Source organism: Trachemys scripta, chromosome 8 (assembly GCF_013100865.1).
Source record: "Trachemys scripta elegans isolate TJP31775 chromosome 8, CAS_Tse_1.0, whole genome shotgun sequence".
NCBI lineage: Eukaryota > Metazoa > Chordata > Testudines > Emydidae > Trachemys > Trachemys scripta.
Genome location: NC_048305.1, coordinates 107,591,651 through 107,613,409, shown reverse-complemented (window position 1 = coordinate 107,613,409; position 21,759 = coordinate 107,591,651). Strand labels below are relative to the sequence as shown.

Sequence of the window (21,759 nt, the reverse complement as noted above, 5' to 3'; positions counted from 1 at the left end):
CCCCAGCAATGGGGCATTATTATTAACTATTCATGATTTGTTTTAAATAATGTGAATTCTGGCTGTGTCTACATTTTGTGAGTGCTGTCAGCAAATGCAGGCATGCACAGAAAGAGACAGTCCCTGGCCCAAACAGGATCAGCATTCAAATCCTTTTTTTGTATGATGTAGATAGCAAGCTGAAGCTTCTCCCACTTTTCAACACATGTGAATCCTCTGGGTGCTCCAAGCATTAGACTTTTGCTGCGCTACACAGCTAAACAAATAAATAAATCCCATGCTGAACACGTAAGTGTACCTGTCGGTCAGGTTTCACATGTATAAATCATTTCTTTTTCATCAGCTAATCACCATCTGAGATTCTCTGACTTCAAACAGCGCCCTCTTTTGCTAGATGCCTGTTATCGTCTGTAACACTGGGGAACAGTGGGCATGCGTACCTGACTGGTGAAGAGGTTCATGTTCCTCCTGATGGAACATAGCAAGGGGGATTACCTCCTTAAAACGAAAGAAAAATGCAAGAAACACATTGCAGTGATATGTAGTTCTCTGCCTTGTAATGGCAATGGGGGTATCGCTCAGAGTGACATCTGTAGGCCATAGATGCCGGACTGTGGTGTATTTGCCCATATTTGCCAGATGGCATGTGGTTCCTGCCCCAGTACACCTAAACATACTCTGAAGGTATGGATTGATTCATATGCACATTAAAACGTAGAGTATGCAGCCTCTACATGATAAATGGGGAGAGGAAAGAGAAGCCTCTTGTAAACAATTCATGGATTTTTTTAAAAGGGGAAAATGAACTTGTACTCTTGTGTTACAGATTCAGTGGTTCTTTCCTTTGACTCCGTTGGACGTACAGTAGGCTCAGGTACAACATCCCCTTCTTCCCCCTCTATCTCCCTCACAAAAAGGCTTTTATTTAATTAGACTTGGTAGCCATGTTGGGAGGCAGATAACAACGAGTCAGATCTTGGCGCAGAATTACATTGAAAATTGGCTGTCTAACCAAACTGGCTAAAAATATCCCTTTGTTATGAGCACTGGAAACGTTAAGGGACTTACTGTGGCATGAGGTCTTGTCTACATTTGAAATGCTACAATGGCACAGCTGCATTGCTTTAGTGCTTCAGTGTAGATGCTACCTATGCCGATGGGAGGAGTTCTCCCCTCAGTTCAGGTAATCCACCTCCCTGAGAGGCCTGTCTACACGGCGACTTAGGTTGGCTTAACTATGTCGCTCAGGGATGTGGATTTTTCACATGCCTGAGGGGCGTAGATGGGTTGATCTAATTTTCTAGTATAGGCCAGCCCTAAAACGTGAAACCACTTCCAATACTCAGGCCATGTCCACACTAGTACTTTTGTGGGTATAACTTACGTCGCTCAGGGTGTGAGAAAAACACCTTCTGAGTGACATAAGTTACACTGACAGAAGCACCAGTGTGTAGAGCCCGATGTCTGCAGGAGACGCTCTCCCGCCGACATAGCTACCGCTGCTCGTGGGGGTGGTTTAATGATGTCGATGGAGAGCTCTCTCCTGTCAGCATCGAGTGGCTATCTGAGCAAACTTGCAGCAGTGCAGCTGGCACCGCTGTGCTGTGAGCTCGCTGCTGTAGATGTGAAGTCAGTCCGGCAGAGGAGCTGGGCGCACACAGTGACGTTAATGGCCCAGTTGCTAGTGTGAAAGACGTTGAATTGATGTTGCCCACTGACGGGAACAACGGTTTCATTCTGCCAGGAGAGGTTCTCAGCTGGACGTGCAATTGAATTATGTGAGGGAAGGGTGAGGAGGAATGCTCTGAGGAGGGAGGAGGGGAATTTCTATAGTTTCTCAAGCAGGGCTGTGATGTTGTTTTCTGCAGAGCTAAGCAGAGTTAATGAACCCAAGGGAAGCGTCTGGATGATCACATTCCTGTTGCCCTCTGAGTATGACCATGTGTATTACTGGCCATCACATAATTAAATTGAAGCAAAAAGCAAAATTGAAAGGGTCTTGTGCTTGGGCTGCTTCAGGGAACTAGTGAATATTAGCTTGGCTGTCTGCAGCACAACATGGTCTGTAGTTAAGGCAAACTGCACTGAGGTAGACATTTCTATAGAGTAGCCACAACATTGGATAAAATTCACTTGACACAGTTATAGTTGTGTGTGTAAAGTACCTACGCAGGGGTTCTCAAACTTCATTGCACTGCGACCCCCTTCTGACCAAAAAAAAAAAAATTGCTACATGACCCCAGGAGGGGGAACCGAAGCCTGAGCCCCATCGCCCTGGGCGGGGGTGGGCCAAAGCTGAAACCCAAGGACTTCAGCCCCTGGGGGGCCTGTAACCTAAGCCCCGCTGCCCAGGGCTGAAGCCCTTTGGCTTTGGCCCCAGGTGGTGGGGCTTGGGCTTGGGCCCTGGGCCCAGCAAGTTTAACACAACATGTCCTTTTATACCTGCTAAAAGTCTGACCTGATTCCCTTTCCTTTTCAAAAACAAAATGTGCTCCTGGATTTCTTTTGTCCAATACTCTTTCCTCCCAGGTTGGTAGGAATAGTTTGCTGCCTTCCAGCATGGTACTAGTCTTCTGCCTGTATGCGCATCAAACAGAGCCTGCTGCCTGGCACTATAGTGACGCTTGTGCAGAGAACTCAGAGTTATCCCGGCCTTGGTGTCATTAAGCCCGAAATGCATTCTGATGTTCTTTCATCATTCTCTGATCTGTCAAGAGTGCATGATCTGATTCAGGAACAGCTTAGGGTTGCTGGCACTGCGTGCAGAATGGAAATGACGCCAGTCGTCTTGGTGCTTTGCATTAACCCCTCCCCCAAACCCTGCCACACTAACTACTGTGCGGCGTTTTCTCTTGTACTAAAGGACAGTTTCTTTAATCCTCAGAAGTGGGCAAGAATGGAAAAGATTAAAAGTATATGAAATCTCTGGGTGAATTCAGAGGGGCATAATTCGATCTTGGTTTCCCCTGAATCTTTGCTTAGCTACTTACCGCTAATTCCATGGATAATTTGAGTTTGGCATACCTTTACAGAATCCTGACCGGTTACTCATCAATGTGGCGTTACAATATTATCTTTCTATGTGCCAGTTTTCTATGAATGGTAAAAATAGGAGCATTATCACCGGAATGGGGTGTTACAATTTGAGAGACGATAAATAATTAGAAATTTAATTTATTCATGAAAAAACAAATTCTCTTGATCAGTGTCTCTGAAGTCGTGTTTTTGTGAGGGGTGGGGAACAAGGCTAGTTGTAAGCAGACTGGCTCGCTGGGACTATTTGAAGAGACAAGTCCCTGTCCTCTGACATCTCAGGGAGAGCTGGAGTCAGTAAAACACCCTTCTGTAACTCCATCTCCCCTAACAAAATCCAATTTCTCCCTTCTTAGTATGAAGCAACCTGCTACTCAGGAGAGAGGGGCTGAGAAATGCCCAAGAGAATAGGTTTTCCAGAGATCTGTGTGCTAAATTGCCCTTGTATTAAAACCCTTGGATTTATTATACTGCAAATTCTAGCTCATGCTGAGAATTGAGACATCAGTCTGTGTGTGGTCTCTGCCCACTGAGGGATAGCTTTCCTTGTTAAACAGGAAGGAGAGAGAGAAAAACTGTGACTCTTGTTCTTCCGCCGTCCATCCCATCACACCTTGCTGTGAACCCAGGAACTGGCAGTGCCCAGAAAGAACCTATAGCTGCACCAGGCCCAGCCATTCCGAGTAGGTGTTGTTTCAGGTCGGGGTATAAAAGGGGGGAAAAGTTGAGTATTTAAAAAAAAAAGTTTAATCAATCACATCATCATTCCTAGGATTTCATATTTTAAACAAGCACAAGGAAACTTTCTATTATTCCCTATCAGCTCTGTGTTCTTGGGGAACCAGGGCGCAGTGTCCAGCCTGTCTGACTCATGAAAGACCTACCCCCCTCGCCCCAGCTTCTGCTTGAACCAAAACCCATCAGAAGCAAGACTTACAAACAGCAATGAAAAGGCGGTGGAAGACTCACCTAAACCCCTCTGGACAAAGGTGACAGCTTGGAAGTGCTGCTTGACCCAGCCTGCTGAGTTGAGGGACATAAGGGGTCAGCTTGGTAGTGCTGATTAACTCGGTCCTCTTAGACGCACTCTGTTAATGGGTGTGTGTGTGTTTGTCTGATTCTGGGGCTGGAAGAATCCAGCCCTAGGGAGCCTAGGTCCTGCAGGACAGCTCCATTGGGAGGGAACTTGCAGAAGGGAGAAGTAGAGCTCCATATGGGAACACAAGTGACACAAGCAGAATTACAGAACTCCCCCCCCCCCCCCCGAAGAGTAACCCTAATAAATGACCATACCCCAAAGTAATGGGCAAATCTGGTAACACTATTTACAAATGGGCAGACTGGGTACTTCGTTTAACCTTTTAGAAGTGCTCAACTATAACCACTAATTCACGTCTTTCTATGGCCAGAATAATTTTTTGAATTGACTGTAAGACTTCATCTTGGTTTTGTATTTACTGTTCTGCTTATGTGCAATTCTCAACTTTCAGGGGTGCTGAAAGACTGCTGCACTATTAACTCTTCAGCAGGTGGAGGTCAGGGGGTAGTCAGGATAATGCGGTGAAATGTGCAGAAGGATTGTCCGGCGGTCACTGAGCACCTAGCTATGATTGATTCACAGAATAGCATTGGCATGGAGCCTGTGGCTAGCTGATGTGCTGAGAGATGAAGGAGTGAGGTTTAGAAGTGTAAAAAGACATATGGCCCTAAATAAAGGCGGTCCCTGAGGCCACATCATGATCTTGTCTGATAGCTGGGGCTGGATGTTTCTGGGGTTCTCTGGCCCATGCATCACAGATAAGATCTTGAGCAACAAGGGAAGGTTCGTGCTTTAGTCCTGGGTGTATTGTCTGGACCAGCTTTTTAGTTGGGGCCAGACAGGATAATAACCCGTGTTCTGAACTCTGGGGACTTCAAAGCAGAAAACAAAGTAGAGAGGGAGTTTGAGTGGGGCCCGGATCTCATTCACCTGGAATGGATGCTAAGTGCTTTTTTATAGTTGCTTTGTTTTACATTCAGATGCTGGCTACACCCACTTAGAGCTTAAAAATCAAATTTATATCTCCACTAATTTTGTCCAAGAGGTTGTTGGGGTTTTTTTTTCTGTCTGAGAGCAAGCAGATTAATTGCTGTGCTCCAGGCCTGGGGAGGATAAAGGTGCATTGACTGCTGGAAGCTATAGATCGAGCTTTACTCACCATCTTGCTAACATACAGATTGAAAGTGATAAGAGTTTTGATACATATATGCCTGTGTGTAAATCGTATCTGTGCACCTGTCAGAACGTGAGGTTTGATCCACAGTTGCCAACTTTCATGCAGTAAATAAGCACCCCGACTTTCACAATAAGCCAAAAATCAAGCTAATCCCATTTCAAAGCAAGGCCAAAACAAGCCAGTCCCTAAGAACTCCCACACGCTGTGACTAGATTCCCCCGGCATGCAGTCTGGGACTGTGGTGGGCCCCCTGTGCTCTCTGCCCCTGCTTGCCCCTTGCCACTGCTTGCCAGGAGCCGATCAAAAAAAAGAAGCAACAAGCTACAAGTCAAACAAGCTACAAGTCAAAAACTAGCCAACAAGCAACTCACAAGCCAATTAAGCCAAAAACAAGTCCAATTTTTGTGTTTTTTCCCCCCGTGGGTTTGGCATGTCTGGTTTGGTCCCAGCAGTACCTTTGTCGTAATAGCAGCTGGTTTAAGCTGTTGGCTGGTTTAAGCAGCTTTGTTCAAGCAATTTAAATAGTATACAGGTTTTGAGCCTCCCACATATTTTAAGGTAACCTTAATCTGTTGGTTTCTAATCTGACCCTTCTCTTCTGGGAAGTAGTGTGGACTGATGAATATAAAGAGTGGTTTTCAAAAATGCATGAGTGATTTAAGAGCAAAAGACCCATGGGGCTTTAGGTGCTTGTGAAAATCCCACCCAAAATGTACTGTAAAGAAAAGTGTGACACAGAAAGCAGTACAGAGCTAAGTGGCCGAAAGAGGGTCTGGGATCCAAAGGACAGATTTTGGATGGACCCCTCTGATCAAGCACTGACTGTTAGCCGTTGCATGTTTGGGGTTGTGTTGGTATCCATAGATCCTTCTACTTAAATCCTGGACCCTGATTCTTTTCTTTGGGAAAATCTGGAAGGTGTTTCTCTCTCTACATCCAAATAACTGACGGGGCTGCGGCCGGGGTGGGAGGACATATAGCACTTTCTTTTGCAGCAGCAGCCTTCTCTTTATTCCCTAAGGCACACATAGGGTTAATTTGGTGGGTCAGAGGGTTTTGTTTAGTACAGTGGATTTTGGTGGTTTATATTTACTTATTCTGCAGAACTGCTTTCCCTTTTTGTTAATCTTTTATTAATGGGACTTACTTCCTATTTTATTTATCTGACTATAGACTAAATGGGAGATGGTGGATTTTTGCCAGTGACTTTCATGTGCTGGTTGTCTGGGGTAGACAGTCTTTCCATGACTTGACCAGCATACTCAGTATCCCTGTCTGTTCCCTCACCACTCCTGTTGAACGTTCAGCTGTGAGGGTATCCATTCGGAAATCTTGAGAATTGGTTTGTAATGGATCTTACAATAATAAAACTTCAATGTCATTTTTCTTTGTCTTTGGTATCTCTGCAGATTGTCAGCCTCCCCTGTAGGTCATTGAGAGCTCATGCACATTACTTTTTTATTAATATTATCTTTGATTTTTACTAGGAAATATGATACAACTTCTAAAATGGAGAAACATATTCTCTTGAAAGATTCACTAAGGGATCATTAACTGTATTTACGCAAGTGGACACGTGGCATTGAGTGAAATAACAGTTTATTTAGCAAAGAATGTGAATGGATTTAAGCAGATAACTTCTTGGGAGAATAAAGGGCATATGCGGTTCATGGGGTGAAATCTTTCACTTTCATATTGGAATTCATTCCCTGAATTCAGTCTAAACCAGACTAACAGATTTTCCTGTCCATGGAAGTTACTGTAATTTATTAGGAAAGGAAAAAACTCTCAAGATTTACACATTCCATTCACTTTATTACGAAAACTGGAACCTCTCAGCCTTTAATAATACTAAAACATTGGGTTTGGAATGACATCAGTTGTCTCATTCTCTGAACTAGTGAAACTTGCACCTATTTTGAGGGCAGGGTCATGACTAAGGCTTTTGTCATGGTTATTTTTAGTAAAAGTCATAGACAGGTCATGGGCAATAAACAAAAATTCACAGAAGCCGTGACCTGTCTGTGATTTTTGCTTTTGTGGCTCCATGGTTTTCCTTGCCAACGTGGTGGCTTGGAGCTGTGGGGCTCCCTCTCTGCCCATGGCAACTGGAAGCTGCGGAGGTGCGGGGGGGATAGAGGGGCTCCACCCAGGGTGACCATATTTTACAAGAAGAAAATGGGATACCCCCCGCTGCTCGCCTGAGGCATCCCCCTCCTCCGGCACGAGGCTGTCACCCGTTGCTGGAACCTTGCAGGAGGCCTCCTGTTGCCGGATCCCTGCCAGGGCCCCTCTGGCTGCCAACTCGAGTCCCGCAGCCCCTGGGGCTGAAGCAGAGAATGTAACGGAGGTCTCTAGAAGTCACGGATTTCACCTGCAACATAAATGTAGCCTTAGTCATGACTGCTACTAGAGACACCTCTTCTGATGGATCATCCGTGGAGTGGTATTGGCGACTGCGTCTCAAATCGTTGCTCACTTGCTCTTCTTTCTGGTTGGGGATGAATTATGTAATCACTTCCTCTAATGAAGAGGACCTCTCTAGTATATTGCTTTCTACAGGATATAAAGCTGGGGCAGATGTCTTGGGGGCCACCAGATCAGGGATTACAGGGAAAAGCAAATTAAGGGATATTACTTGCGTTTGCTGCCAAATTTGGAGCAATAAATAGTAGTCTCGTGATTTCTGGTGTTACCAGTATTCTCAGGGGATTGGTGATAGGATATGGAGCCTTTCTCCTTAAGCTCACAGGTTTGAGTTGCAGCTGTGTTGGTAGAGTTCAAAAATCATTGCCGTCTGATGTAATCTGTGGAAAATGAAGTATTGGTCTCAGGGTATTGAATATTTATCCACATTAGCTGGCACAATTATTGGCAATTTTAATAGACACTAAATGGTGATTATTATAGGCTGAGTTGGTAATGGCTTTCTACGCTTAAGGTTGCCCAACACTTCTTATTATCAGATCCCGTTTTCAGTTGCTTGTGACTGTGCCAAATTTGAACTGTACGGATTGAAATTTCCTATGCTAGCTGTGCGTCTCAGGCTGAAATTTTGGGAAAGTTTCAGAAAAAAGATTCAGCCATTTCTGAGAACAAGATTTGGGAAAAATACATTGTTTTGTCCATGTTTTTAAAATGAACTTATAACTGTTTATTTGAGAGACATTCTATTACCTCCCGTACTTTGGAGTCAGAATGTGAAATTTTGTAAAGGGGGATTGTCAGCATGGTATCAGGGATGTGCCTTTTCCTGTGCCAGTTAGAAATGAATGCCAACATTTAGCCAAGTTTTGTAAGTCTTTGAAAAATCTCAGTTCACGCATGACCAATACAGACTTGTTAGAACTTGACAGCTAAATTCCCCAGGTTTCTCCAGGTAGTGGGCATGCTCCAGACTAGGGTTGCAGGGGCTGAGCAGGACTTCCTTTGCCATTCCTGCTCCTGACTGCTGTGGGTGCAGGAACGGAGCCCAGGGGGACTGTCTTCTGCTGGTGCTCAGGCAGTGAGCAAGCGGAAGCTGCCTGACTTGAATGCAAAGGGAGCAGATTGGGCAGAGGAGCAGCGTGGGGCAGATGAAGTAGGAGCTGGGGGTGTAGGACTGGAACTGGACCAAAAGCCTGGGCCTGGGGTAAGTAGACCAGCCCACCTTAATTATGGCATTTCCTAACTTTTGACTGCTTGGTTTTGCAATCTTAATGGTTTTTTTAAAAACACTTTTTGTGTTTAATTATTTATATAACCTTCCAAATCATGCTACATGCTTTTATAGCTTTAAACAGGTTCCTGCACCACAGAGATTGCAATCTAAGCAGTAGAAAAATGAATCAATTCGAGTCCCTGCTTCCCCCAACACTTTCAATATTACCTTTCTTTAATCTGGACCTATGTTAAATATTAAAGTTATTTAACCCTTTGTTTTCCCCTTCCATAACCCAATTATTCCTCTTTCTCGCTGATTCATATTTATAGTGACCCTTAGCCTATCCGCTTGCAGTCCTTCCTGCTCCTCCCTCTGAATAGTCTTCTCAGTCTTGATAGAGATTGAACTGCACCAGGACGGGGTTGACACATAGTTGGGGAGAACTATTACTGGTAGAGGACTTTAGTCTCCTGAGTTGTCCAGCTTAATTCCGCTAATAATCAGTAAAATTTAAAATAACAAATGAAATTGGACTTGCTTTTCCACCATGCTGTATAAGAAGTTTAAAACTGTAATTCCATACGTAGGCCCTGATCTGCAAACAAGCAGCAATTCTTTCTTGATTTTTGTGGCACAAATCATTCTATTCACAGTTATCAAGTAGATGTTGAAGGAGTAGCACTTGTGCCTTCTGGTGTGATTATTTGTGGGTAAATGTTTCAAAATCAGGCTCGTAGTGGGAGGCCAAAAATACTGTGAGCCAAATTCATCCCTGATATATTGACTTCAGTTGAGTTCACACCAGTGAACAATTTGGCCCACTGTGTTTCTATATATCTGTGTTGCTATCGCTGTAAAACGCAAATTTGAAAACTTGTATTTGGTTTAATCCGTCATGTCCTGGGCCGGTCTGTTTGGGTGGTCTGTTCACAGTTTACAGAGATTAGACTAAGCGCTTCCCACTCACAGACCAGCAGCTGGATTACTGTTGGATGCTGGGGAGAAAGGTCCATATTTGTGCCAGCATTTAACTTGGCACAGGATTTGCATCAGTTATAGAAATTGCTATGCTTGGCTGTACTTCTGTTTTTATAATCCCTGTTATACTTTTATTATTAAATTGTTGACAGCTATTAGGTTCTGATTCAACTCTGGTCTTCCCTACAGTATATAAATGTGTTTTATTTCTGACCTGAGGAGACCTCATGGTCTTCTGGGGTTGGAGGAAATTTATTTCCCATGTTCGTTCAATTCTGGGCTTCCCCACGTTACTCTGCCATTCTTTGTCAGCTGTGGTCTATAATTTCCTAGCATGAGTGAGAATGTAGTCACCAGGTCTGTTCAGTTACATCTATCTCTCAGCATACTGCTTCTTTAGTATCAAAGGGGTAGCCGGGTTAGTCTGGATCTGTAAAAGAAGCAAAGAGTCCTTCTCCGGATTCATCCGAAGAAGTAGATATTCACCCACGAAAGCTCATGCTCCAATACGTCTGTTAGTCTATAAGGTGCCACAGGACTCTTTGATTCTTTAGTGTATTTCCCCTGTGGCTGAGAGGGGAAACCCTTTTCCAGATTCTCTCTCATACTGTTCTGCCAGTGAACCCATTGTAAGAATCTTTTTATTTGTTTGTTTAATTTAATATCTTCTCTTTTGGCCTGTTATTTCATACATCACTCCTGTTGTAATGGATGATATAGCCACAATGCCTTGGAATTAATGGGAAATCCTGTTGTCTACACCAGAGTGGCATCAGACACTATAGACTATGCAAATGTAGTAAAGGAAACAGAGAAATCTGAGGGGCATTGCTCTCTGAGGGAAATACTGTAACTATGAGTTAGGATCAGGCTGTGTTTTCCACACAAAAAGATGATAGTGAGAGCTGTCTAAAGAGAAGGACCTGGTTCCTCTTTTCATCTTACAAATGCACTGAGATGCTGTAGCGGTAGGTGTAGTAGAAGATTCTAGATAGATCTTAGGGTCTGTTAAGGCTACGAAGTATGCTCTGTAGTACTTTGAGAATGGGGGAGGGATAGCTCAGTGGTTTGAGCATTGGCCTGCTAAACCCAGGGTTGTGAGTTCAATCCTTGAGGGGGCCACTTGGGGATCTGGGGCAAAATCAGTACTTGGTCCTGCTAGTGAAGGCAGGGGGCTGGACTTGATGACCTTTCAAGGTCCCTTCCAGTTCTAGGAGATGGGATATCTCCATTAATTTTTTTTTTTTTTTTAATGGCTCTCCTGTTTTACCACCTGAGTATATAATGTGTAGTGACTGGAGACCTGATTTTGTATGAACAATATGTTAAGCGTAATTTAAAATAAGAATACTGTATGGATTATGGGGGTGTGAGTTGCACAGCACAACAGTGTGTTGCCCTCCAGCTGCCCTGTATGGACACAGCTCATGCAAACTAAAAGGTACCTGGTGCGTGTCTCCACACAGGGCAGTCAGAGTGCATCACTCTGGTGTACTGTGCAATTCATACCTCTGTAGTCCACACTGCAGCACAGTGTCGACAAGCCCTAAGCCTGCGTTATGCGCTCAGATTTCCAAACATGCGATCATGTATTGCTTTAGTGCCCCCATTGTGCTTGATACTGCATAGTAATTATAAAGCCTCAGCCTCCACTCACCAGTGTGCTTGTGCAATTGCACAATATCATAAAGGCAGGTTAAAAACAAAGCAAAGTAAAATAAAAATCACCTTAAAATTAAAAGTGGATGAATGTATATGTACTGTGTGGACATAGCGTATCATTGTGTGCCTGTTTGTTCAGTGGAGCCTGAACAAAGAAGTCTTGTGGTACTGGAGTCTTGCTTTTCAGTGTTGTGCTGAACAGTAAGGGTTGACTCTGAACTGTGTTTGAATGAAGTTTGCACCTCAGAAGGCCTGTAAAATGAACTTCTATAGTAGAACAGACAGCACCAAGTTTCTGACATCAAATAGCTATCACAGATACTTATCTCTGAGTGCCTCATAATCTTTTAATGTATTTTATCCTCACACCACCCCTGGGAATTAAGGCAGTGGTGTTGTCCTTGTTTTTCAGATAGGGAACTGAGGCACAGCAAAGCAAAGTGATTTGCTCAAGGCCACCCGGGGAATCTGTGGCAAAGCGGAGACTTCAACTCAGGACTCTCAGTCCGCGGCTGGTGCCCTAACTGCTGGACTATCCTTCCTCACTGTTAGTAAAGGTTAGGTCTATAAATAGCCATTGGTAGAAACAGGAATTCCCAGAGGTCCATCTAGTCTAGTATCCTGTCTCTGACCATGGCCAGTACCAGATGCTTCTGCAGGGTGTTTACATCTTCCTCTGTAGGAGGTTGTGAAACAAGCTGCCCCCCACAGTAGGCCTCAACCTGATCTCCAGTAATTAGAGATTGGCTTAAGACCTGAAACACGAGGTTTAATATCCCTGCCAATCTTTATCTTTAATTGTAACAACTCTGGATATTTTTGTTATCCATACAATCCCTTTTGAGTCTTAAATTCTTGGCCTCTGTGTGGCAATGAGTTCCACAGTTTAATTACACATTGTATGAAAAATAATTTCCTTTTTTCAGTTTTGAATTTGCCACCTTTTAATTTGATTGACTATTTCATTGTTCTTGTATTATGGCCCAGGGAGGAAAGAAGTTTCTGATCAACCTTCTCTAGATCATTGATTACTTTATATACTTTTATTATTCATAGATTCATAGTTTAAGACCAAAGGAAGGAACTGTAAGATCATCTTGTCTGACCTCTTGCGTATCACAGGCCATTCATTTTCACCCAGTTATCTCTATATTGAGCCCAATAACTTGTGTTTGACTAAGCATCTTCCAGAAAGGCACCAGTCTTGATTTGATCATGTCCCATCTTATTCGTCTCCTCTCTCAGGGTAAGCAATCACACTCTTTTCAATCTCTCTTCATATGAGCCTTTCCTGTGCCCTGGATCATTCTCCTTCTTCTCTCAGCTCTTTTTACTTGAATCTTTTTGAGATGGGGAGACCAGTCCTGCCCACAGTATCCAGGTGAGGCTGCACCACTGATCTATAAAAAGGCATTAGAATATTCTCACTGGTCACTATCATATTCCTGATTTTTCCTAACGTTGTGTGTGTTGTTGTTTTTTTTTTATCCCAGCTCCACGTTTGAACAGAGGTTTTCATTGAGCTGTCTGCAGTGACTCACTGGTCCCTTTCTTGGGTTTATTCAATTAATCTAGAACCCTGTAAGGGGTCTGAGTAGTTTAATTGTTTTCCCTGCTAATGTGCATTACTTTGTATTTATTGAATTAAATTTCATTTGCTGTCATGTTGCCCATTCATCTAGCTTGTTTAGCTCTCTCTGAAGTCCTTCACAGTCCTCTCTGGTCTTGAGTAACCTAAAAGACTGTATGCTATCTGCATATTTTACTCCTGGGGAATTTTGCGCTATTGTGCATGCATAATTAATGAGCTGCACATATTTTTATTTTTTTGCGCAGAAAATAAGCTTTGCCGAAATGTTGCTGCAGTTCCGCCTTTTGCCCACCAGAGGGTACTGTGGTGATAGAACAAAGCAGTAGCTCCCGGCCAGCCCAGCGAGGGAATAAAAAGAGCCTGCCTTCGTCGCAGCGCCTGTCAGGCCAGGTCAGGTCAGGAGGCAGGGGCTGTGGGGAGACAGACAGCGTGAGGTGGTGGGCTGAATGGGAGTGGGGCCACAGGGAGGAGGGAGGTGCAGGGTGAGGGTGTGCGGAGCTACATAGGGACAGGGAAGTGGCTGAGTGCTGGCACAGAGACGCATGCGGATGGGGAAGGGGGTACAGAGCCACATAGGGACAGGGGTGGGGTGCAGAGCCACATGGGGATGGGGGGAATCAAGTGGGTGTCTGCGTGGGGGTGGAGGGACACGTGGACTGAAGTTTCAAGGACACATGGGGGTGTAGGAACACATGGGGATGGGGCAGATGTACCTGACTGAATGAGAGAGGCTAGGGGTCAGCCAGGGTCTGCATGGGGGAAGCTCCCTAACAATCCCTCCCTGACCCTCAAAAAACCTGTTCCATACTTTTCCTACCCATACCAACAACCCTCCAAGTTCACACCCAGGCTCCTTCCCAGCAGTTTACTTCCCTCTCTCTCAGCTCCTCCGTTACCCCTGACTTCCCCAAGCCTTTGCACTGCTTCTGAGGGGTGCAGGAAATATGGTTCTGTATTGTAGTTTAAATGATTATTACTCAGAGTTCTGTATTAATATGCCTCGTAAGGAATCTATGTGTCAAAAAACATTTCCTGAATCCCTTTTTGTTGTCTGTATTGTTACAGACACTTGCTGACAAGTATTTTGAAATAAATGACCAAAAATAATTGAAACTGGTATAATTATATTGTGTTATTTTGACAAATAAAATATGCAGAATTTTGCAATATTGTGTGCAGAATTTTTAATTTTTTGGTGCAGAATTTCCCCAGGAGTAATATTTACTGTCTCCCTACTCATTCCTTTCTTTCCAGATAGTATATTAAACATTACAGAACCTAGTTATGGAACCCTAAGATCCCTGCTGTTAGCCTTTTGCAACAATTAAAATGACCTTTTAATTCTAGTCTTTGCTTTCTGTCTTCTAGACAGTTTTTTGTCCATGAGAATAGTTCACTTCCCACCCTGTGGCATTTTAGCTTGTGTAGTAGACTTTTGTGTGGGGCCTTGTCAAAGGTGTTTGGAAGTCTAAGTAAATTGTACACATCAGATTGTTCAGTAATCCCATCCCCTGCAATCAAGGTAGGACTAAGTATTTTCTAGCCCATCCCTGACAGATGTTTGTCCAACCTGCTCTTAAAAGCCTCCAGTGACAGAGATTCCACAACCTTCCTAGGCAATTTATTCCAGTGCTTAACCACCCTGCCAGGAAGCTTTTCCTAACGTCCAACCTAACCTCCCTTACTGCAATTTAAGCCCATTGCTTCTTGTCCTATCTTCGGAGGCTAAGGAGAACAATTTTTCACCCTCTTCCTTGTAACAATGTTTGATGTACTTGAAAACTGTTATCATGTCCCCCCTCAGTCTTCTCTCGTCCAGACGAAACAAACCCATTTTCTCCAATCTTCCCTCATAGGTCATGTTTTCTAGCCCTTTAATCACTTTTGTTGCTCTCCTCTGGACTTCCTCCAATTGGTCCACATCTTTCTTGATATGTGGCGCCCAGAACTGGACACAATACTCCAGTTGAGGCCTTATCCATGTGGAGTCGAGTGGAAGAATTCCCTGGGTTGTCCTTACTCCCCTTTTTATAGATAGGCACTATATTTGCTCACTTCCAGTCATCTGGAATCTCTTCCATCTTCTATGCGTTTTCAAAGATAATCGCCAATGGCTCAGATATCTCCTCAGTCAGCTCCTTGAGTATTCTAGGATGTATTTTCTCAGGCCCTGCTGTCCTGAAGACATCTAACTTGTCTAAGTGCTTTTTAACTTGTTTTTTCCCCTATTTTAGCTTTAGATCCTACCTCATCATCACTGGCATTCACTCTTTAGGTGTTTGGTCACTACTAACTTCACTGGTGAAAACAGAAACAAAAAAGGCATTTAGCATTCTTGCCATTGCCACATTTTCTGCTACAGACACCCCCCGACTTGTGCAATCGTTCCGTTCTGGAAAGCCTTGCGTCACTCGAATGTGGGGAGGCCGGAAACGTATACCCGTACGTTACGCAAAAATTTCCCCACCTAGAAAATCCTATTTCTGGCTTATGGAACTTTTTCCGTATGTGCGAATTTGCGTAAGTCGGGTCTTGTGTAACCCGGGGAGAGTCTGTATTGTCTTTCTCCCCACACCCCCCATTGAGTAATGGGCCTAGTCTGTCCTTGGTCTTCCTCTTGCTTCTAATGTATTTGTAGAATGTTTTCTTGTTACCCTTTATGTCCCTTGCAAGTTTAATTTAGTTTTGTGCCTTGGCCTTTCCAGTTTTGTCCCTGCATGCTCGTGTTGTTTTTTTATATTCATTCTTTGTAATTTGACCTAATTTTCACTTTTTGTGGGACTTTTGAGTTTCAGATCATTGAATATCTCCTGGTTAAGACCCAGTGGTTTCTTGCCATACTTCCTATCTTTCCTATGCAGTGGGATAGTTTGCACTTTTGCCTGTACTGTCTCTTTGAAAAACTGCTAACTCTCTTAAGCTCTTTTTCCCCTTAGATTTGCTTCCCATGGGATCTTACCTATCAACTCCCTGAGTTTGTTAAAATCTGCCTTCTTGAAGTCCATTATCTTTATTCTGCTGTTTTCCCTCCTACCATTCCTTAGAATCATGAACTCTCTCATTTCACTTTCACTCAAATTCTCAACCAGTTCCTCACTATTTGTCAAAATCAAATCTAGGTCAGTCTCTTCCCTAGTTGCTTTCTCCATCTTCTGAAATAAAAAACGGTCCCCAATTCCACGAACTTGTTGGATAATGTGTGCCCTACTGTATTATTTTCCCAAGAGATAAGTCCCCCATCACCACCAGTTCCTTTGCTTTGTATGATTAAACTGACTAACCTAATTGCCTTCTGTGACAAGATAACTGGCTCTGTGGATGAGGGGAAAGCAGTGGACGCGTTATTCCTTGACTTTAGCAAAGCTTTTGATATGGTCTCCCACAGTATTCTTTCCGGCAAGTTAAAGTAGTATGGGCTGGATGAATGGACTATAAGGTGGATAGAAAGCTGGCTAGATTGTCAGGCTCAACGAGTAGTGATCAATGGCTCCATGTCTAGTTGGCAGCTGGTATCAAGCAGAGTGCCCCCAGGGTCGGTCCTGGGGCCGGTTTTGTTCAATATCTTCATTAACAATCTGGAGGATGGCGTGGACTGCATGCTCAGCAAGTTCACGGATGACATTAAGATGGGGGTGAGGCTGGAGAGTAGGGATAGGGTCTGGAGTGACCTAGACAAAGTGGAGGATTGGGCTAAAAGGAATCTGATGAGGTTCAACAAGGAGAAGTGCAGAGTCCTGCACTTAGGACGGAAGAATCCCATGCACTGCTACAGACCAGGGTCCGAGTGGCTAGGCAGCAGTTTTGTAGAAAAGGACCTAGGGGTTACAGTGGACGAGAAGCTGGATATGAGTCAACAGTGTGTCCTTGTTGCCAAGAAGGCTAACGGCATTTTGGGCTGTATAAGTAGGAGCATTGCCAGCAGATCGAGGGACGTGATTATTCCCCTCTATTCGGCATTGGTGAAGCCTCATCTGGAGTACTGTGTCCAGTTTTGGGCCCACACTACAAGAAGGATGTGGAAAAATTGGAAAGAGGCCAGCGGAGGGCAACAAAAATGATTAGGGGGCTGGAACACATGACTTATGAGGAGAGGCGGAGGGAACTGGGCTTGTTTAGTCTGCAGAAGAGAAGAATGAGGGGGGATTTGATAGCTGCTTTCAACTACCTGACGGGGTTCCAAAGAGGATGGATCTAGACTGTTCTCAGTGGTAGCAGATGACAGAACAAGGAGTAATGGTCTCAAGTTGCAGTGGGGGAGGTTTAGGTTGGATATTAGGAAAAACTTTTTCACTAGGAGGGTGGTGAAGCACTGGAATGGGTTACCTAGGGAGGTGGTGGAATCTCCATCCTTGGAGGTTTTTAAGGTCAGGCTTGACAAAGCCCTGGCTGGGATGATTTAGTTGGGGGTTGGTCCTGCTTTGAGCAAGGGCTTGGACTAGATGATCTCCTGAGGTCCCTTCCAACCCTGGTATTCTATGATTCTATTTTGTTAATTGTTTTAAAATAGTCTCATCCACCTCTTCTTCCTGTTTTGGTGGTGTATAGTTGGCACCCTGAATGACTGATCTCCTAGATAGAAAGAAAAGAAATAATAATGATTGCAGGGGGTGGGGGATGCACACAGCCATGGTATAGGGAGGATTATGGGGGACCCTGGCATGGGGGGGGAGGGCATACAGAGACTCTGACCTGGGGGGAATGGGGGACACAAATCTCCTGGCAGGGGAAGAATGGGGACCTGGGTACAGGCAAAATTTGGGACTTGGAGGGAAAAGGGAGAATGGGGGGCACAGAGCGCCTGACCTGGGGGGATGGTGGCAGTGGTATGGGGGGAGACAGAGCCTCAGGGAGGGTAAGGGGATTGCACGAGTCCCTGAAATAGAGGGATAATGGAGGAATGCAAGGAGCCTCTGCTGCATGCAGTAAACTCAGCCTACAGGTGCTGTGAAGTGTGCAACACATTGTGAGCTTGGATCTTAATTCTCCTCATTTACCACGGGTGAAATCGCAGTCACATTGAAGTCAATGGAAAAACCTCCACTGACTTTGGGACCAAGATTTCATCCCAGGTACATAGATAAGCTGTCTCCTTCTGGTTGTAGAGAGTGTGGATGACCCCTGAGCTCATAAGCAATATTTACACCAGGGTTTCCCAACTCATTTTATAATGAAGACTAACTCCTAGCAGTGAGGCCATCTTATAGGCCACCTCTTCTCAACACCCCTCAGTTACTCAGCTTCACAATAGCATGGGCTATCCTCTTGCCCCTTTCCCCTGGTATGTGCAAGGGCAGCATTTTCATTCTTTTTCCTTTAGTATGTCCTGATTGTTAAACTCTTTGGAGCAGAGATCATGTTTTTGTTCTATATTTGTACAACCCCCAGTGCAGTGAAGCCTGGGGGAGGCTGCATGTATGGGGGCCCCTAGGCACTACCACAATACAAATAATACATTATATTAATAAGCAAAAATTAAGTCTCTTGGGGTGTATCACCTGGATTCTTAGAGAAATCATTATTTTACGACAATATTTTAATTGATTTACAAGATCACAAGGTATTTCTAGTTATTAAAATAAGTGTTTGCATTTAATTCTACACATGAATCATAGAAACACAGTTTCCCATGGGAATGTTTCTGTAGCTGTTCCCTGTTGTTCCGGAGAGGGACAAATTCTGACTAGCTCATCCCCAGATTCTCATTGCAGGGCTCCAGAGCTCTCCACTCCTCTCAGATGCAGTTCCTGCATTACCAGCTGTACCCAGAGTGTAACTATGCCCCTGTTAGCAACCCTGGTCAGGAGGGCACTTGTTTAATCACAAGGCTGGAGGCATGGGGTGATCTTAGGCAGTCAAGAGAAATTGGAAAGCTCTACCAGTTCCCGGAGTGAGGAAGACATTTGCATGGGTGAATTAGTGACCAGACTAGCCCCACTCCAATCAGGAAAGCATGATATGCCTTCCTATTCACTGTCTTGCATAGTGCTGCTTCTTCAGGGTCTTCCTGCAAAGGTCTCAACTAGTTCTAATGACTTTGGAATTAATGAACCTGAAGATTCAGAGGTATTATTCTGAGGGAATACATTTAATTAATGTCACTCTATAATGTGTATTGGTTGACTGCACTGTATATTCAGCTGTCATTGCCAATCAGAAATAGTTGTGCTGTTCAGTGAGGAGCTGCTGTGGTGGGAGAAGTGACTAGCTGCTGTTGTTTCATGAAGTCTCCTGTTTTTGTCTTTCAGAATATGACAAACTGGGCTTTCTTCTGAAGCTGGACTCAAAACTGTGAGTAGAACGATGGGAATGCTACTTTCCTTTGCCTTTTTTGTTATGGTTTCTATTGCAGACAACAAAAATTCTGGGTTACTCGTGCAGTGTGGATTGTTTGAGAGGACAGTGCACTGTCAGATGGGAGAGCTGAGATTAGGAGCAGACTGAAGGTTCCTGCTCTCTGGGTGTCACTGCTGCATGCCTAGCCAGGCTGGCAGAGACTTTGGTTCACTCCCTTTCAATTCTTGATGGCTGATCAAGAGGATAGTTAACATCAACCTTAACCTATGCCTGTCTTTCTGCCCTGTGAGTCTTATTCCGAGTCTTCCAAATTAGGAAAAGTTAATTAAGCCTGTGGAACCATGGGAAATAATAAGCTGTAATGTAACTGAGAGGTTGGGAACGGATTCCTTCACATCTGGGCCATTCACACATGACCCCAGAAGCTTGTTGAAAAATTGGAGATGGTGCAAAGAAGGGCCACAAAAATTATTTGGGGGCTGGAAAAAATGCCTAAAAGCAAGAAACTTAAGGAACTTAATCCATGTAGCGTATCAAAAAGAAAATTAAGAGGTGACTTCAGTAAAGTGTATAAATACCTTCACAGGGAGATAGAAGGTACTAACTGGCTCTTTAACAGCAGAGAAAGACATAACAAGAATCAGTGTCTGGAAGTTAAAGCCAGACAAATTGAAATTAGAAATCAGGCACAAATTTTATCCGTGAGGGTGATTAACAACAACCAAGCGAAGTGGTGGATTCTCTATCTCTTGAAGTCTTCAGATCAAAGCAGGCTGCCTTCTGGGAAGATGCTTTAGCCAAACACAAGTTATTGGCCTCAATACAGGAATAATGGGATGAAATTCTCTGGCCTGGGTTATCCAGAAGGTCTGACTAGATGATCTAATGGTCCCTTCTGGCCTTAAAATCTGTGAAGCTGAGTTGTATGTTTAGTGGCTGCTGGTGGTAGTAGATCAATTTGCCATGTCATAGATGGGGCAAAAGTTACGAAGGTGGGTAGGTCTGATTGTGACACCAGATGGAATAGCCTTATACCAGTCAATTTTAGGTTAAATTTGCTGACTAATGGTGAGCAGCAACTCTATAGTCTGATGTCAGTGACTGTATAATAATTTCATTGTAAGAGGATGTTAGTTGGCCTCCTCCTCCTATCTGTGCTAGGTGAAAAGGCATTGAAACAATCCATTGGCTGGAATGGCATGAATTTGCATTACCTGTACAATGGCTCAGGTCCGCTCAACAGCTGCCCTTGATGTCGTGTAAGGATTGGTTGTATTGATTGATTGCAACATTTCATTGAAGTCTTAGCTGAGGGCTGGCTGAAATGCTGCATTCTACCCAGGATCTCCCCATTGTGAATGGGAAGCCCCATAAAAGCCCTTATCTCATCCACTGCAAATAACGTATGGTGCATAGTGAATAAAAAGGTCTCTGTGTAAAAGCCACTCTCTTTCACTGTACATTTGGTATGTAAAGTACCATCATCTGTTTTTTTCTGGCTTAAAGAGTAGTAACAAAGTAGCAGAAGATGCTATGCATGTATCTGAGATAGTAGAAAAAATTGTGTATTAGTTACTGTGTAGATCCCCAAAACACTGCATGAAAAGACTGTTAAGGTTGGAAGTCCAACTCCATTCTACACATGTGAAACTGAGGCACAGAGATTAAGTGAAAAATTAACTAGTTATGGGTGCCCAATTTGAGAAGCCTTGGGCCTGATATTTCAAAGTACGTAGCATTTTATAGCACGTTCTATGTTTAGAGCAGAGGTCCCATTGACTTCAGTTACAGTTGTGAGTGTTTAGCACTTCTGCAAACCAGACTCCAGGTGTCTTAAATTGGGGACTCAAAAAATGAAGCTTATAACTTGGTCAAATTTGGGTAAATTTTCACAGGGATGATCAAAGATACATCTTTGACACCAGGCTGACCCTTCCCTCCTTCCCCTGCCAAATTTCAAGTTTCTACTTCAAAGCCTGGAGACGGCAGGGCTCCTCAGGTAAACGTCTGTAAGATTTTTTTTTAACATAGACAAAATAATGTATTTTCTCCTAATATTGTTCTCAGAAATGACTGAAGTGTTTTTGATCTAACGTTCCAAAAATATTCAGCCGGAAGCAGAAATCTGGGATAGGAAATTTCAGCCCAAATTGTTTACGTTGGCAAAATTATAAACAAGTGAAAACAGGTGTGATGGGTTGGACCCCTTGAAACGCCACCTGATCTGCTGAGATACCACTGAGTCTACCTGTTCTGCCAGCCTGGGCCCCCTTTAACCGGTCTTGCTTAGCCAGGCTCTTAAACCTCCTCTAACCGACACACAGGCAGGGCCACACCCAGCT

At 43.9% G+C, this 21,759-nt stretch overlaps 1 protein-coding gene across 16 annotated transcripts in view; it reads left to right on the top strand.

Moving 5' to 3' along the window:
* Positions 1-21,759, top strand: part of ST3GAL3 (ST3 beta-galactoside alpha-2,3-sialyltransferase 3) — a 383,098-nt gene that overhangs the window by 118,542 nt on the left and 242,797 nt on the right. For 9 of the 16 annotated variants that reach the window (XR_004646912.1, XR_004646911.1, XR_004646913.1 and 6 more), the window contains exons 3-5: positions 827-874; positions 3,591-3,716; positions 19,369-19,411. Coding sequence is in view for 13 of the 16 variants with exons in the window: in XM_034779908.1 (XP_034635799.1) it covers positions 827-874; positions 3,591-3,716; positions 19,369-19,411 (217 nt within the window). In the remaining 3 variants the exon portion in view is untranslated. The remainder of the gene's footprint in view (positions 1-826; positions 875-3,590; positions 3,717-19,368; positions 19,412-21,759) is intronic. The other 7 variants (XM_034779915.1, XM_034779911.1, XM_034779914.1 and 4 more) reach the window with 2 other exon arrangements.